This window comes from Lissotriton vulgaris, chromosome 5 (genome assembly GCF_964263255.1).
Source record: "Lissotriton vulgaris chromosome 5, aLisVul1.2, whole genome shotgun sequence".
Classification (NCBI taxonomy): domain Eukaryota; kingdom Metazoa; phylum Chordata; class Amphibia; order Caudata; family Salamandridae; genus Lissotriton; species Lissotriton vulgaris.
In genome coordinates this window covers 1,129,236,600-1,129,254,179 of record NC_141693.1, presented here as the reverse complement: position 1 = coordinate 1,129,254,179, position 17,580 = coordinate 1,129,236,600, and the positions used below count along the sequence as shown (strand labels likewise).

The following is a 17,580-nucleotide window of genomic DNA, read 5'->3' as shown; positions in this document are numbered from 1 at the left end:
TCAAAAACGGGAAGGGGTCCCCAGGGCACCCCTTCCCCTTTGTGACTGGCAGAGAAAATGTTTTTTTAGTGCAGTAAAAAAAAATAACATCATTGTTTCATTTTTCTTTTTCTAACATATACTCTGTTGCTTTAAGGAAAACGGGCTGCAATCCCCCCCCCCCCCAAAATGTTGCTTTTTCCTAAAGCAAACACAGAGGCCACCATCCCTGTGTTATTGCTCTTTCCCAACGGGTCATGAAGGCAGGTCATGAAGGCAGGTCATTTGCAACCCCATTGGGAATCCCTAGTATGTCTGAGGCACATTAGTACATTTCATTTTGCAACTTGCAAATTGCAAGTGTCCTTGCTTTGCCTTTAATTTTTTTTACCGTTATTGAGTTAATGTATTTCAACAATGCCAATGCCAGCTCTAATATCGGACATGGAAAATATATTTAAAAGAAAAGATTACTTTACTTACCAATATCGTTGATTAAACTGTTCTCTAGCTCTTGATATTTCTCATGAACAATGATCTCTTCTACATCAAAGATTTGCTCATTGGTCTCATTTTGCTTGATATCATGTTTGCCAAGTGATATCTTCAGCAGTTCCGCTCGTAATCTGAATATCAAATGAGGGGAGAGCATTAGAGACGACCACTGGTATCATTAAATAAAAGGATCGGTTTGTTTAAAGATATACTTCATGCCCTACACTAAGTGCTAATCCACTTAATTTGAAGTTATTCAGTTGGGTCTCTGATCAATCTTTCCGAGTTATTCCCTATTACCAAGAAAAAACTCTGAATAGATGCTATTTATCACACACAATAAATCCCGACCCTCAGGTGTAAGATTTTATTGGGTACAATTAGGATTATCTCTTTTGTAATCAAGCTCCTTGTATTGCTCTAAGCGGAGGTGGCATGCCGGAGAAAGAATGACAATTTTAAATAAAGTTGTGTAAAGGAAAGTCTATGAACTACATGTTTCAACTCCCTGATTAAGTTTAGATAAAAAAATGTTTTAACCCCCAAAAATATGGATTTGACATTATTTATTTTGCAGCACTGTGTGCCTTACGTTGAGTTATGTCCACGTCCAAAGGTAAATAATTAACCAACAGTTTTCATTGGAATCACATTAGTCAATCAAAGTGGAGGCATTATGTTCGAGAAACAAAGGGGCATATTAGCAAGAACCTCCTTCAAATGATCACTGTTTTAGCGGCAGGAAACTGCCGCTAAAACAGCGATAATGGGCTTGCTAATATGCGTTAGAGAATTCCAATAGAAGCCCAGGTTAGATGTCCTGGACAGATAACTTTGGCTTCTATTGGAATTCTAATACACATATTATCAAGCATATTATCGGCGTTTTAGCAGCAGTTTTGTGCCGCTAAAACGGCAATAATTTTAACAAGGTTCTTGCTAATATGCCCCAAAGTTTTTAAACTTTTGTTACCTGGGTGTCGCTGCACACATGATTCACATTAATGTGTCCAAAGGATTTGGCTCTGTTTATTCTCAGTCCAAATTTTTTTTCTTTTATTCACTCCTTTAATTTAGGTATTTCGTTCTACATGTGTGAATATTTATGTTTTTCTAGGATTCCAACCTTTATTTAAGATCAATATAATTAATATAATTAATAACAAGCTTTAAAAAATGGTTGAATTAGGGTTGGAATTACAATTAGGATTAGCTTTTTGGTATTTCTAAAACTGATTGTAAAAATATTTATTTGATTTGATTTTAAATTCATAAAGTGCAAGCTGTTACACGAAGGTGTCTATGTGCTGCCAACTGAGGACCAGGAGATACGGATAGAGCTCATAGAGTGAAAAGCCACGTTTTAAGAAGTTTTCTGAAAGAAATCAGATTAGGTGCCTCCTTTGTATATGTAGGAAGGGTATTCCAGAGTCTGGAAGGGGAGGAGACAAATCTCCCACCACCCACCTACACAGGTGGAAACTTAGGGCCAAGCTCTCCAGTTCTGCAATAGATATGACAGTTCGCGGACGCCAGCAGCGCATCTAGATCACCTCGTCAAGATGCAGGATCTAGTCGAAATATTCGGGGCCAGAGCAATTAAGCTTCTGCATCCTTTCCGACGAGATCCCTTCACTCCACGGCAAAGTCGGGGAGAGCTCAGTGAGAGCTACTGGCTAGATAAGCTACATAACCGCCATTTTGCTTCCTTAGAGACCCTATCCACATCATTTCTCAATGTAGTTTCAATGACTGTCAGGGGTTTGAACAGGTAAAGACTTTCCATAGTAGAGCTTCAGTTATGCAACAGGGCTTGAGAATCTGAAAGAACTTGGGTTTCCCTGAACAGCTGTATACAGATTGAACACTGTGTGCAGTACAGGTTACCCTTTTATCTGTGGTTCAAAGTCAACATGAACTCGGCTACCCATGAAGTGTATGTTATGGGGGCGATATTGCACATAACACAAGCTTGGGCTGTATGCATGATAGACGTAATTATGCTTCATATTATTCAGAGCTATTTTGCACTTACTTTCATAGCTTCAATGTTATTCTAGTTTTAGAGCAATATGCACAAAAGAAGCATGGATGAAGTCATCAAGTCAGTAATGTCAGAAATGATCTCATATGAGATGTCATCAGTGATGTCATGAATGATGTCATAGAGCATGTCATGGGTGATGCAATATGTGAGGCCATAAGCGATGCTTGATGGGGGCTCAAGTTATAGTTTGTTCTGCTAACCATAACTGTTGAATTTCTCTGATTTTTTTAGCTAAAAATCTTAATGTTAATGTTGTCACTGACATATTCGCCTAACTAAAACATTACTTTAACCTTTGTTTTTACAGTGAATTTCTATGTTTTTTTCAAAAAACAAAAATAGTTATTTTATCACATCTAACTATAACCTTTGGTTTTTTCAGTGAATTTGTAGGGCTTTTTCAATGTAACATATTAGTTTATTACCATGCATAAAGCAAACTCCCTGTGGTACACAGAGATTGGCTGTGCACAGCGCTGGACTCCACGGGGTCTGGCCTGTGGTCACGCCCTGCAACTATCCCCTTACAGGCATCAAACCCCACACTGTGCATGGCCATTGGCGCTCCCCATACATTATTAGTTCCTGGGAATCCTATCCCCCAGGCACAAACCAATAAAACTAGGAGAAAGGGGGCATAAGGTCCACGTCCATGAGCATTCTTATACCCCGGGGACCATTTACCTCTGGGTCAAGAAATTAATAATGGGCAGGAACACACAGCACCACTCCCCGAGCCTTTTTAGGCCCCAGGGACCCCAAACCTTCAGGCTGAAAAGTAAAAAAAGGGGAAGAGAGTTGCACGGCCCCCCTCCCCAACCCTTTATAGACCCTGGGGACCCCTTACTCCCAGTCCAAACATAATAAAAAAGGAGAGGGGGCCACATGCCCCCCCTTTTCTGTAGCCTTATTAGGCCCCGGGACCACATCCCCAGGGCAATCAATTTTGTTTAAAAAAGGTAGCGGTGCATTTGGACCCCCTTTCTAAGCCTCATTGGTCCCTGGAGTGGGTGTGTGAGTCATGTGTGTATTACAATGTGAGTATGTAAGTGTCTGTGTGTATAAAATTCCAAATCAGCATTGCATTAATTAATCCCCAGTATATGAACCACAAACATTTGGTAAATCATTGCATTCTTTTTTTCCAAACATTTGATTTACCAGCTTGTATTACCAAAGTAGAAGTGTTAGTTTTCATTTTCTGAATTCCCTCACAAGGAAGGTTCCTACGAGTCCCCAACGTGCCGGTGAAAAAATCTAGCATCAGCAACAAAATATAGCATGCCTTAAAATGCAAGCAATATAACATTTTGCACACAATGTTCTTTTACATATTCATGAGGTAGCATTTGTTTAGCAAGAAAGTAAAAGTTTGAATTTTGTCTTTAAATGTAAATGATCTTAAACTCAACATTTTCAATGTATAATGCTGGTATTCATTTTTTGGGGGCATATTTACGAGCCCCATGTGCCATCAGTGCGTCACTTTTTTTGATGCACCAATGGCGCAGTGTGCTTACCTATATTTACAAGGACACATGAAGCCACCCTGTCTGACTTTTCAGGGCCTTGTAAATATGGCCCTCTTTTACATATTACTGTGCGTGAAAGGGGCATTCTGCAGCACACATAGAAGGTGGGAAATTCCATCAATGATTGATTTTGTGCAGGAAGATGTCCCTCCTTTCCCAAAAACATTCATCCCTGTAACACAGGCACCCTAGCATCATGGTGCCAGGGGGGCTGTGTTGGCGCTATTCAGCCTATTGTGCGCCTGTGCAGAGGAAAACACAGGAATGCATTGTATTGTTGTAAATATGACACACCGCTGCACTTTCTGACACAGCTCGGCGCAGCAGGATGGCTTTCAGCACTGCGCTGCATCATTATCTTGTAAATATGTCCCTGGTCTGAATTTCTGATGGATATACAATTTTGACATCTGTATGACACTTTCAAATTATGCTGATTTTTACACAAAAATTGTAGATTTTGACATTTTTTTCTCAAATCACACTTTTGCGGCTATTTCCTTTGCTTTTTGGCTTGCGCGGGTTTGAGGGGCTTTCTAGTGCACATTAAAGGCAATGTGGGATGCACTTACACCTGTGGGAAGCAGTGGGCAGCACTTAGGACCCAGCAGGAGGCGATGAGTGACCCACCGCAGACGTGTCCGGGGCCCATTCTGTACACTCGAACCTTCAGCCCCACAGACACCTGCCACGGGTGCCGGCCCGGTTCCACCCTTTTGCCACCTATGACTCGTCCCCGAGTACGAACAACAGCGGGCACTCCACAGGTAGAGAATGCTGCTTCTGGCTGAGCTGTGGCAGGCCTAGCTGCCATTTCTGTCGGTCTGGGCACCGTCATCTTAGTGGACATAAGTGCTGGTCTGGAAAGAGGACTCGCAACCGTGGATAACGCTGAAAATCAAAAGAAGCAACATTTCAATTAAAATTAAGCACAGGGGTAGAAGAATAATCATAAGGAGCCTCGTACAGATTGTGCTCATGTTCATCGTCCTGCTTGCAGTACAGTTTCATTAGGAAATAAAGAAAATAGAATGACCTAAAGCAGAAATAATGATTTCAACAGAGAACTTATCCCCTCGCTATGGTTGTCATGCAATGCATAAATGTAAATGTAAATGTCAAGGTATTTGTAGAGCGCGCTGTCACCAAGCGGTTTCCTGGCGCTATTACTCATACCGCTGTGGAACCCCTCCTGGCTTTCCCTGTGAAGTGTCCACTCCTGGGCACCCCCAGGGTGAAGCCAGGCATCCTGGCGCTGTTGGGGCCGGTGTGGAGGTTAAGCAAGCTATTGCCCAGAGTTGCAGCGTGGGACCCATGATTAGAGTAGGCACCGAGGCGAGAATTAACAGGTCCGAGGAAATTGCGCCCAAGACCCGCCGAGGCGGGAATTGAACCCTGGTCCCGGGCCAGAACTCTGCATCAGGGTCTGCCGCTCTAACCATTGAGCCACACTCCTCCACTAATGCATTTTAATTTTGTTTACATTATATTGATTGCTTTAAGTGCGCCAATGTTTAGTTCTGTCTCACTATAGTTATGGTGCATACATGATAGTTGAAGGCAGCTTCCATACGAGCAACAAGAGCAGTTATTATTTGTATGTTAGGTGTGGCTTCCCGCATCGACCACAACATTAAACACGCATCACTGAGCAAGAGAGCAGGTGGAAAACTAAAAGACCCCCTACTTCGATCAAAAGCTCTTACTGGCACCAAGCAAATGAAGTAAGCCCCAACAAATCTTCCATCCAAGCATCCATCCATTCATCCTTCTGTCCACCTCCTGATGTCCACCATTTGACATACACATTCTTTCATCCTTTGAGCCATCATTGTCTTTCACCATTCCGTCCATCCCTCCATCCATCCACCCATCCATCCATCCATCCATCACCCATTCATCTCCCCATTCCACCTGTTCACTCATCCATCTGTTCATCCATCCTTTCAGTCACTCATCCGTCCACCCATCCATCCTTTAACTCACTTAGTTTGTCACCCTTCCACGTTATTCATGACCCTTTGTCTGCCGAGTTGCAGACAGAAGCCCATCAAGAACTTCACCCCCGCTGTAGCTGCTAAAGCGGGTGACGAGCTGGGGAGGGGAGTTCACGGCGCCCTAACACTGAGTGTTGAGGTATTGGAGATGTTTGTGGTGCTGTAGACCCTGTTGCCCTATGTCCTGCATCCGCAGCAAGCACCATCACTGCAATGAACACCACCGCACTAAAGCATAAAGCAAAGCACCGTAAGAACAATACAGCTGGCACACATTGACTACAGGACTGCAGTAGTAGTGCATTAATACTGTGACTGCAACACCATGGCTACCACTATACAACTTCATCAGAACAGCAACACTAAAATATCAAGTACACCAACACCATACCTTCAACAACTACAGCATCAACCCTACAGCATAAAATATGATGTGAAGTTGTAAAGTGCCTGTTTATTGCCACCCAACTCAATGGTACCTGTTTTATGGACGTCAGAAGGACCAAATGCGGAGAGGACCCATTGGTATTCAACCTTGTTACCATGAGGTCAAACAAAAAGTCCTGCAGTGGATGCATTAGTCCACAGAACCATCAACCACTACGCATAATCATACTACAACAAAATACAGATTGTGGGGCGTGGATTTCTTTTTCTTGAAGTGGGGGTAGGGTCGCTAGCCATCAGACACATTCCTTCCCTGAAGTTGTTACAAACGTTAGGCAAAAGAAAGGACACCCCTGGTACAAAAATATACTAATGCCAACAGTTACCCTTTGCCGATGCCACTGTACACTCCAGTTTAAAGGACTGTCTGTATTTATTCACAAGCATCTAGGAAATAAACTGGTGAAAACAGCGATTCCCTCATAATATCCGATGGTGTGAGTTGATCATCAAATTCTGTTAATGACTTGGGAGGCACTTGTTTGTCCCCACTGTGTTATGCGAAGGTCAGTATTACATTTACGTACGTTTTTCACAAGCACGGATATTGCACAGGCTTCTTTTGAGGGTCCCGTTGAGACCCACGTAGTAACACCAAGGCCTCTCTGCGCCACCAGGGTTCCTGGTTGAAGAAAACAACATCAACATGGTCAAAAGACAATGATGACTTGGAAAATAAGTTATTCAATGAAATTCAGATATTTTTCCAGCATAGTATAAGGTTCCAAACTGTTTCACATTTGCACCGATACCTCGAGAAAAAAAAATATCATGTTGAAAAAAGAAGTGTGTAATGAAGTGGCTTGGTAGTGTTGTTATAACAGAAGTTCTTGGCAGTCCCTAGGGCGGCAGCGATAGCTTTCACTCAGGTGAGTTCCCATCAATTGATGATCTTAGGACCAGAATTTCCAGGCCAGATTTATTAAAAGTTCTAAATAACAATAATCTTTATTATAAGATTATTAAAAACCATTACAAATCTACAAAAATTGTATCAAACGTCACGTTGGACTTTCAGAGTAACACTACCTATCATTGCAAAGCCTGTGCTGTGACAAAAAGTAGCCTTTGCGATGGTGATAAACAAAAACACAAGGGGGGATATTCTCAAAGAAGTGGCGGTGAGAGGCGTTAGCTTCCTTGGATTAACGCCTCTCACCGCCACTTCGTAAACGCCAGTCTGTACCCTATTCACAAGAATGTGGTATAGACTGGCTTTACCCACATCGACAAATCTCACGATTTATCGCCAAAACAGGCACCCTTGCACCAGAGCGCCAGGGTGTTTGCGAGCAGGGTTTTTTTTAATGCACAGGAAGGTTTCCCTTCCTGTACATTAACAAACCGAACATGCCAGTTTGCTTTTTGCATGTGTGCTGCTACATGCAGCACACAAGGAAAAGGCAAAATCGAGGAGAAATAAAGGTTTTCTTCACGTTTAGCCACCATAAGACGGGAAATTTCCCAGCCTTAAATTTGCGCTACATCCTATTATCGCTGCCCTTGATAATAGGCGGTAGCGTCAAACTCAAAGGGTGTTGCGGTGGTACACCCACCGCAACACCCACTGCAGGCACCCTTTCACGCTAAATTTAGCGTTAAAGGGGCCCTATTCTTAAGGCAATGTTAAGCCACTTAACGGTGCTTTTGGCCACGTTAGGTCGGTTAACGCTGCCTTGAAACTAGGGCTCTGGCCCTATCGCCACGCGAACGTCAATAAAAGTGACAATCCCATGGCGATATCACCTTGAGAATATGCCCCAAGGGGCCTCATTTATGAGAAGTGACGCATTGCTGCACGAAAGCATCGATTTTTTACTTCTCAGTGCGCCCTCCTTGCGGCATGATGGATGCGTCATATTTACTGCATGATGCACCATGTCGCAAGAAGTTACAGATACATCAGTATTTCTGACGTATCTGTAGGCGCAAAAGTGACACATTGCTGGAGTGTGTCACAAAAGTCACGCAACTCCAGCATGTGTCCTTTCATAAGGGGCAAGCCCCATGCGAAAGAGCCTACGTCAGTCTTCCGCCTACTGTGAGGCAGGCATAAGATATTGACGCAATGGTGTCCTAGAAGTGGTGCACTGAAATTCCATAGATTTCAAAGCGCCACTTCTACTAGGCTTTTTGTGGGGGAACGCCCATCCTGAATACATTATACCTGGCACAGGTAAAATGTGGTGCAGGGGTTTACAGAGTTACGCATCTGCCCAGATACATCACTTTGTAAATAGGGTGCACCATGGTGCATTTTTTACGACGCCTGTGCATCACAAAAAGTGACGCACCAGCAGAGTATAAGTGACGCAAGGCCTCATAAATAAGGCCCAGGATATCAAAGTGATATTATGAGCCAGAATTGACTTTTTTTTAGCGGTCTTATATAGCCCGAACTAGGCCCGTAGGTATTGGAGTGGTTTACATAAGCACCAGTTGCGTTACACAAAGACACATTCATTTTTGCTGGCAGAAGGAGTTAAAAGTGACTTGCCGAAAATCACAGAATGTTGAGCCTAGGCCGAGGCTCAAACCTGGTTCCCCAGCTCCAAAGGCAGCAGCTCTGACCATTACCCCACAACTCAATGTAAACTTTGTGGGAATTTCCAATTTTCTGTGCAATCCTAAAGAAATGTATCAAGGATGGGAGCCGCTTCAGTTATCTCAAAACATTGAAAAGTTACCAACATCCGTCAGGGAACCTCTTTGTGATGGGTCACTTCACTATTAACTTTCTGACACCTCCTCCTTTGGCACTTTTGGACTGAGTGAACCACATATTTTCCAAATGGGTATCATCTCGAAGACGAGGATGCACGAGCAGGTGTCAGCTATCTAAGTTCACAGAAATGTGTTATCACTCACTGGAGGGCGCTCCATTTGTGTACACCTGTCCAAGTCATGTGTAGCTTTCTCCATTTTGAAGTTCCAGGATCAGGCTTGCTACCCTGAGACCCTAAACCAGGGGTTAGATGGTGTTGTGTATTTACTCTAGATCAATTTGGACCTAGGATCAGTGCAGGGGCAAGGGTGACTAATGCTATTTTTCTACGTAGGTGGATTTTTTTATACTATTAACCCTTATGTTCATTACAACATATAAATAGCCCCATAAAAGTATTTCATTTACCTTTTAAAAGCATTAAGTAGAGCCTGCTGACGTATATTCAAATCACAGGGGGAAGTGCAAAGCAATATAAGGCACTAGGGGCAAAATGAGAATAACCACTAAGAAGGGGGCCCTTGAAGGCGAATGATAGACAAGTTGGACAGGGGAGAACAACCAGAGACAGTCAAAAAGAACCAACCTGTCTATAGATAGTACAAAAAGTGTCCGTAAGGGTCACTAAATAGTCAAAACAACGCTAAGCTAACATACAAGCATTTCTCAAGATAAATATCGAACGGATACCTTATACAAAGAGAGTCCTTTTTGTCAACACTAACCTGTTGTAAAGGACCCTCTACTACTTTGTAATCTTCTTGATTTGTCTGTTGTTTTTGATTGACCTGAATGTATGAGTGTGCATGTATTTTCGAATGAGTGCTTGTTATGAACGTTTGAATGGGGGACCGTATTTATATTTACATGTTTGGGTTGCATTATCATATATATGTCCTATGTTTTCGCTCTGCTAATTTTGATAAACTATATAAATGCTACTTTGTACAAGTTATCCGTTCGATTTTTATCTTGAGAAATGCTTGTATGTTAGCTTAGCGTCGCAAAATGAGAAATAAACACACTATTGGAAAGCTCTCTTGGGCAGTTGTATGTGGCTAACCACATGGCCTAGAAGACATGAATAACATACCTATGTTCCATCTACCATACCAACAGGAGGTTCCCAAAAGACATCAAAAAGTCTGTACAGTTATTCCAGTCATTTAGTTCAGAGAGCAAAAATCGGTAACATGTTTACGAGGGTGAACAATAAAACACAACACACCCCCCTATCAACTGAAGTTGGAGGCAAGTACCTGATGCACCCCAACTTGTTCATAAGCCGGGCTTCATATACGAGTATCACACAGCAATATACCAATTTATAAAGGGCTTTGGTAAAGTCAGACACATTGCATATCATTAGGGAGCTGTGAAGGTTCTATTGGTTATTTGGTAAGGTGACGCTTGTACTTGTAGCACTTATTCCCACTCACACAATGCAGACAGTATGTATATGTTGTCAGCCACTGACATATGCGTGATAATAATCTACTCCCCAGATGTCTGAAAAGTTCGACGATACAGTAGCTAGGATGTTTGGCCAATTGGTTTCAGTATTTCAATCGCTAATGGATTCATTTTGATCATTTTGCACTTAATCCTCAACCACCCTAGCAATATACTTGTTTGGAATTTTTGCACAGATTTTTCACCCCAAATATTTAAATTAATCGTTCTTTTATCAACAAACTGAAAGCCGTTCTTTATTAGATGGCTACCTTAACCATGCCTTTCCTAGTTATAATTCATGGTTATAAAATAAGATTCTGTATTTTCTTTGCCTGTGAAATCATTGTATAGCAATGCAGGCAAACAATCCCTTTTATGTCTCTGCTCCAGTAAGTTTTAACTATCTGTTGGCCACATCTATTGTTTCCATACATATAGAGGGTGCTTTGGGTAAGTCCCTTGCTCATAACTGGATGACTTTGTTGTCTCTCCAAGTTGTCTCCTTTTAATTCAATGGCTTTCTTTCCTATTCAAGTGCCTGGCACACCCAGGAGCAACTCCGTGTCTTTTGGTCATCTTGTTGTTTGTTTGTTCACTGCTGACGTTGTTTGCATTTTTTTTGCTCTCTCCCTTGTGTCCTCCTTTACTCCTGACTTTCCACTGTTTCCCTCTCTTTCTGTGTTATTTCTCTTCCAGGTTCTCTGTTGCCTCACGGCCCCACTCATTTTTTATATTTCTCCCCACACCCTGCTGCACCATTACTACCCTGCTCCTCTCCTCATCTTGTGCCTTCCCACAACCCTTTATTTTACATTTTGGTGCCTGCAGCGCTATCGGCGGCGTCAAACAAAAAATACTGTTTGGGCCATTTCAAGATGACCACTAATGACTGAGCATGAATTCATGGCAGCCAATTAGAACTGGGTTTTTATTATTTTAACAAGCCCATTCAAAGATGGTTGACACTGATGCACGTGCATTCACTGCGACAATCTATGAAAGTATTTGTTAAATATTACAAATGCATAAAAAATGGCTGCAATGGATAATTGAACCACATTGATAGTGCCATCTTTGAGCAGCATTTGTTAAAACATTAGAAATATATTCCAAGATGGCCACCCTAGATGCACGGGCATCTACAGTTGCCATTGTTAATGCATTTGTAATATTTCAATAAATCCAGTTCCAAGATGGTAGTTGCAGGTCTTTGCACATTTGAAGCAGCTATCTAATGCAGAAAAAAAACAATGGCAAAGCCAATAGGATTCACTTTCAAGACCTCTTGGCTTTGCCAATGTTTGTTCTTGTTGTAAATAATAACAGTAAAAAATAAATCAACCACAAGGTCTAGCTCAAGGCTTAGATCTCTATTCGAGCACTCTTTCGTATTCCATATCCAAATGTAAGTTAGGTAAGCTAAAAGCAATTAAGACAATGACATGTGTAATATTTATTCTGTGTAGCTTGATTGGGGACCTGTTAGAAATGGGGGGTCTCTAGTTGGCAGAGGTAGGTACCTTTGTCGAAATAGGGACCCTTGCTTCTAGTCAGGGTAAGGGAGATACATACTTTAGATCACCCCTGCTCATTTCCTTTGTAGCTTTGCACGAGCAGACAGACTTATACCAAAGACAATGTGGAAAGTATTTGTACTCAAAACAAACAGTAATTAGTACTGGGCTTACTGGTTTGAGTGGGGCTACGCGGAGTGCCACAGTGTTGAAAACAAACTCTGTGAAACTCAATGCAGCTCCGCTACGCTGCCCGCCTCCAACCAACCCTATTAACAATTAGTAAAAACTTTAAAAAACGATTTAAAAGTAAATATAAATGCCTTACCTTAGCTACGGGGTCCCCGGGCTGTCGTCTTCCTCTTCATCGCATTCTTGGTCAAAACTGTGCATGTGCGGTCGTCCGTGTATGCACCCCCTTGGGCCTACCATAGGAGTGCCTTACATATAAGAAAAGGGAAGCTTAGGGCCTGGCAAGTGGGTGCCCTTGCCAAATCGATATGGCAGTTAACAAACTGTTCACAGACACTACAGTGGCAGGTCCGAGATAGCTTTTCAGGGCTACTCATGTGGGTTGCACAATCAGTGCTGCAGGCCCACTAGTAGCATTTGATTTACAGGCCATGGCACACTTAGTGCACTTTACTAGGGGCTTACCAGTTAATCAAATATTCCAATCATGGATAACCAATCATGTTTGCAATTTACGCCGAGAGAATATGCACTTTAGCAATGATCAGCAGTGGTAAAGTGCCCAGACTCCTATAGCCAACAACAGGTCAGAAAAAAATAGGAGGAAGAAGCAAAAAGTTTGGAGATAACCCTGCAAAACGGGCTAAGTCCAACAGGACCTTACTTTGATAAACCCATTTTAGGGCTTAAACCATCTGAGGTCTTATTGACACAATAATGATGACTAAGGGCCTAATTCTGAGTTTGGCGCTCCAGCGATCCATAGGACCACCAAAGCCACGGTGGCATGGAGGTTACCACCGCACCAGTGGACCAATCGCTGTATTACAAGTATGGCAGTTGGACTGCAATAGGACCGCTGCAACCGCCAGGGACTATAGATCCCTGGTAGTGGCGACGAGGCGGCCTGAAGTCCACAATATGTTGGTGCTTCGACACCACCACGCATATTACGAGTTTCTTCACATCCACCCATTTCATGGCAGTGAGCCTTCCATGAAAAGGGTAGCCGTGAGGAAGCTTAGGGGGCCCAATAGGGCCCTCTGTTTCCTCAGGGAATTGGGATGCAGGCCCCTGTCTGCATGCACCCCCTTTCCTGCACGGCATAGATTTTACAGTCCATGGTATGCAGGAACAGGCTTTGGCACTCCCATTGTGGAGCCTTTTTAATACTCACAGCCATGGTAACGCCAAAGGACTGCAAACCAGACCCAGAGATGATTCGTAATCTGGTGGGCGGTTGGCGTGAGGTTTGGCGTTGTGGGAGTGGGGCAGTGGGGCAGTGGCATAGCAAACCGCTCCCCTACAACCAAACTCATAATCGGACCCTAAGACATTTTTTTCTCCTTTATCGCACTTCAGCTTGGATGGCAAGCACGCTACCAGATACCTAATTAAATGATATCCTTTACTTTACATTACCTTTTTTTATATTTCAGTAAACCACCAAATACTTTCCACTTTAATAATGTTGTGGGTTCGTTGAAGAATGTTACTTTCCAACAGGGCCAGATTCTGAATGATAACGCCATCCACAAAATATTATTGATCATATTCGGACCTCATATATTCTTGGTGGTCAACTCTTGTCCTTCCCATTTTGTGCTCCGATTGAGATTCTGTTCCCTTACATTATTTGCATAAATTGCACAATTATGGTCATGATACTGTGCTTATTTAGTTTCAAGTTTGTATACGTCCAATTAAAGTAAATTTTTAAGAGGTTCATCAGTTCTACTTTGAGTAGCTCTTTTTAGTTCTTTGAGCAATCTGCATTCAAACCACATAATCATGATTAAGGTGTACTCTTTTCTATTTTTAGTGGTTTGTTCACACAGAGATAGAAACTAATATTATAGTTGAATATACTCTTTTCAAGAAATCCTTATTAGGTTATATTTTAAATCAGTTAGAGCTAACATAGACATTGGAAAATGTAAATATCAATTGGTTTCATATTTATTTGTTTATGTAACAGTTAGTAGCATGTAACAGTGATGAGACATATTGTACAGTATGGTAGATGTTCATTCTGGCACATAGGACAATAGATGAAGTTGGTGGAATTACAAAATGCAATGTGGTTACACAAGGTAAGGCCTGATCATGAGTGCCCAGGGATGTGGATCCTGTTACTCTTGGTGTCTTAAATTAACATGGATTATGGGTTGACAACTGAGAATCTCAAGCGAAATAAGGAATTGCCAGGGGAATTTGTAATCCTGAGTCGGAATCCCCTGATCATTTATTCTTCTACCCGGCTGTCTCTCCTGGAGTTTTTGACTGTTTTAGCAGTTCATGGCTTTGTCAAGGAGAGAGACGCTGTGATGAGGAATATCACTAAAAGACCTTTGTAATAGGTCAGTTTGCTTATGAGAAAATAGTTTATCAGTGTTTTGGCTCTGTGAAGGGGGGCATGAGGGCAGATTTTGCAAATGTTTATGATTTATATCTTGCTGCAGTGGCGGTTACGAAAGATTCCAGCCAAGAGGATTGCTATAATCACGCCTCACTGTTAAACCTGAAAGTATTCAAACCTCATGATTGTGTTTTTTCAGGACCTAATCATACCTAAGATGTGCAAACAAAGCACCAAATCTTTGAAGAATCAAAGATGAAATAGGTAAGTTTAATAAAACATCTAAATTACCACTTAGAAAAAGGTTTTGGAACATTGAGAAGAGATGACCAACATGGCAGCAGTTATTTTATGTATGGCACACTTCCATCTGAGAAGGGGAATGCATTTGTCCAAAAATGCCATCCTGTATATACCCTTGAGCTATGGCAGCAAATTCCTAGGAGTTGGGTAATTTCACTCACAGGATTGTATCATCATTTTGTTTCTGCATATTTCCTTTTGACCTGGTTGATCATTTGTTTTAATCTGCATTTAGAAGGTGTGCACCAAGGGTTCCAACCCTGGTGAAAGCTAATTCATGTAGTGTGTTTCATATAGCATGAAGTTAGCAAATGTATGTTTTACTAATCATATCTTTCTAACCTGCATTCTTCTAATATGTTATAAGAATACCTTCTGTTGCGTTTACTAGATTTTAATGTGGGGAATCTAAGGAGGTATTTTGTTTGTTAAGTTACTTTTATGACAATTTTAGATGTGAAAAAAATGGCGTTAAACAAATATCTGAGTACAAATATTCTGGTCATAAATATAAAGTTTACATACTTACAATGTAAGCTAGCAAAATATCAACTACAAAATATTGTGGTACTAAATATCGAGATTACATAAATAAGTTTATACATATGAAAGTATTCAAAATTATAGTACCTAAAAAAATTAACAGACTTACGCATATATGTCTGTTTATAAATATATTCAGTGGGAAAAAAACAAAGTTTAAAGTAGCATTATAGTTAGGAGTGATAAATGATCAATTAAAAAACAAAAAAGCTTTAGAAATTCACTGAAAAAAACAAAGGTTCAAGTAATGTTATAGTTAGGTGAATATGTCAGTGACATTACTAACATTTTGAACTAAAAAAGAACCACAGAAATTCACCAGTTATAGTTACCAGAGCTAACTATAACTTCTGCAGTGCTTATGACCGCACATATGACATCACTCATGACATGTTCTATGGCATCATTTATGACATCACTAATGACATTGCAAATTACATCAATCTATCAATCAAACTGTACATATAAAGCGCAGCTTCTCACGTGTGAGGGCATCCAGGAGCTGGGTTATGGGTCGAAGAGCCAGGTCTTGAGTCCCTTCCCGAAGTCTGTCAATCAGGGTGCTGCTCAAAGGTGGCAGGGAAGGGCGTTCCTGGAGGTGAGGTGAGAGAAGGATCATCCTCCAGTGCGACAGCGGCGGATGCATGATGTCTGTGCGAGGGCGAGTGGAGCGGAGGTTTCTGGATGGTTGGTAAAAGTTCAGGCGGTAGTTATTGTGTGCGGTGCTTGGTCGTGGAGGGCTTTGTAGGCATGGGTCAGGAGCTTGAAGTGGCATCTCTTCTGGATGAAGAGCCTGAGGAAGTCTCTCAGGTGCTGGGAGATGTGGGTTCTTTTGGACAGGTTGAGGATCAGCCTGATTGCCAGTAGGAAGTTATAGTTAGGACCAAAGTTTCCATAGGAAAAGTATTTTTCTGTTTTGCCATTAACTTTGGCGCTGCCTGCTGAATCTCCACAAACTTTTCACAAAACTTCCACTTTTTAGTTCAGCTGCTGTGATGAAAGTTTTGGGGTGATCCGGCAAGCGGGCCGAGAAAAAAGGGGGGTCTCAAAACTCGTTTTCCCCATGTTCAGTCCATGGGGATTTTTCATTTTATGAACCCGATTACAGCCCGAACTGCTAAACGGAATTCACCAAATTTGGGAGAAAGCTAGATGTTGGTCCAGAAATCATGCGTTTTGTAATTTGATGTAATCCTTTGAGTACTTTTTGAGTTATCTAACTTAAAAATATATAGATATCTGGGGACGCGAGTCCTTGAAGTGGACTCGCGGATCCTACTAAAATTTGATTGACTGCCAACATTCAACCAGGAAGTGTTGCCAGCCATATTGGGACTCGGCTTGAAGCGGAGTCCCAGAAAAAAAGTAAAAAAGAAAGAAAAGTGGGCAGAGTATGAATACCCTGACCCCCCCAGATATGGTGGAGGGATCACTCAGGAATTCCGCTGAGGGTAAAACACAATTTTGATGCTGACTTGCAGGTGGATCTGCAAATCCTCTGCAAAACTTAAAAAAAAAATCAAGCGCAGGCTCCTGCGCTTGCTTTTAAATAACCCTAGGGTGGTCTAGGTCCTGGGGGCATATCATAGATATAGGAGAGGGGCGCACAGGGCCCCCCTACTAAGGCTAATCAAATCCCTGTGGCACTTTTAATTATGTATACAAGTGGGCCCACTGGTCCTGACCACCAACACACCGGGGCTAATTCCATATAATGTGGGGGGGCCTCGCAGACCCCCCTGCCCCGGGGACCACCAACTCCCCGGAGCACTTTTAATTATGCATGCGGTTGGGCCCGGAGGGCCCGCCCGCAGCCCTCCAAACAGCCATTTCCCCGTGGCTAATTCCATATAGGACCCCCCTGCCCCAGGGACTGCCATCTACCGGGGGCTATTTACAATAATATCAAGGGGTCTTCACAGACCCTCCTTGAATCAGGGACCACCACCTCCCCCCCGGGCTTTAAATATTTGGGTTGGGGGGCCTCACAGA

The 17,580-nt window shown here is 42.2% G+C and overlaps 1 protein-coding gene across 1 annotated transcript in view; it reads right to left on the bottom strand.

The window, feature by feature from the left end:
* Positions 1-17,580, bottom strand: part of HABP2 (hyaluronan binding protein 2) — a 335,748-nt gene that overhangs the window by 47,769 nt on the left and 270,399 nt on the right. The window contains exons 9-11 of the mRNA XM_086922842.1: positions 7,025-7,119; positions 4,626-4,944; positions 463-605 (exon numbers count right to left, since the gene is read on the bottom strand). Of these exons, the coding sequence (XP_086778968.1) occupies positions 463-605; positions 4,626-4,944; positions 7,025-7,119 (557 nt within the window). The remainder of the gene's footprint in view (positions 1-462; positions 606-4,625; positions 4,945-7,024; positions 7,120-17,580) is intronic.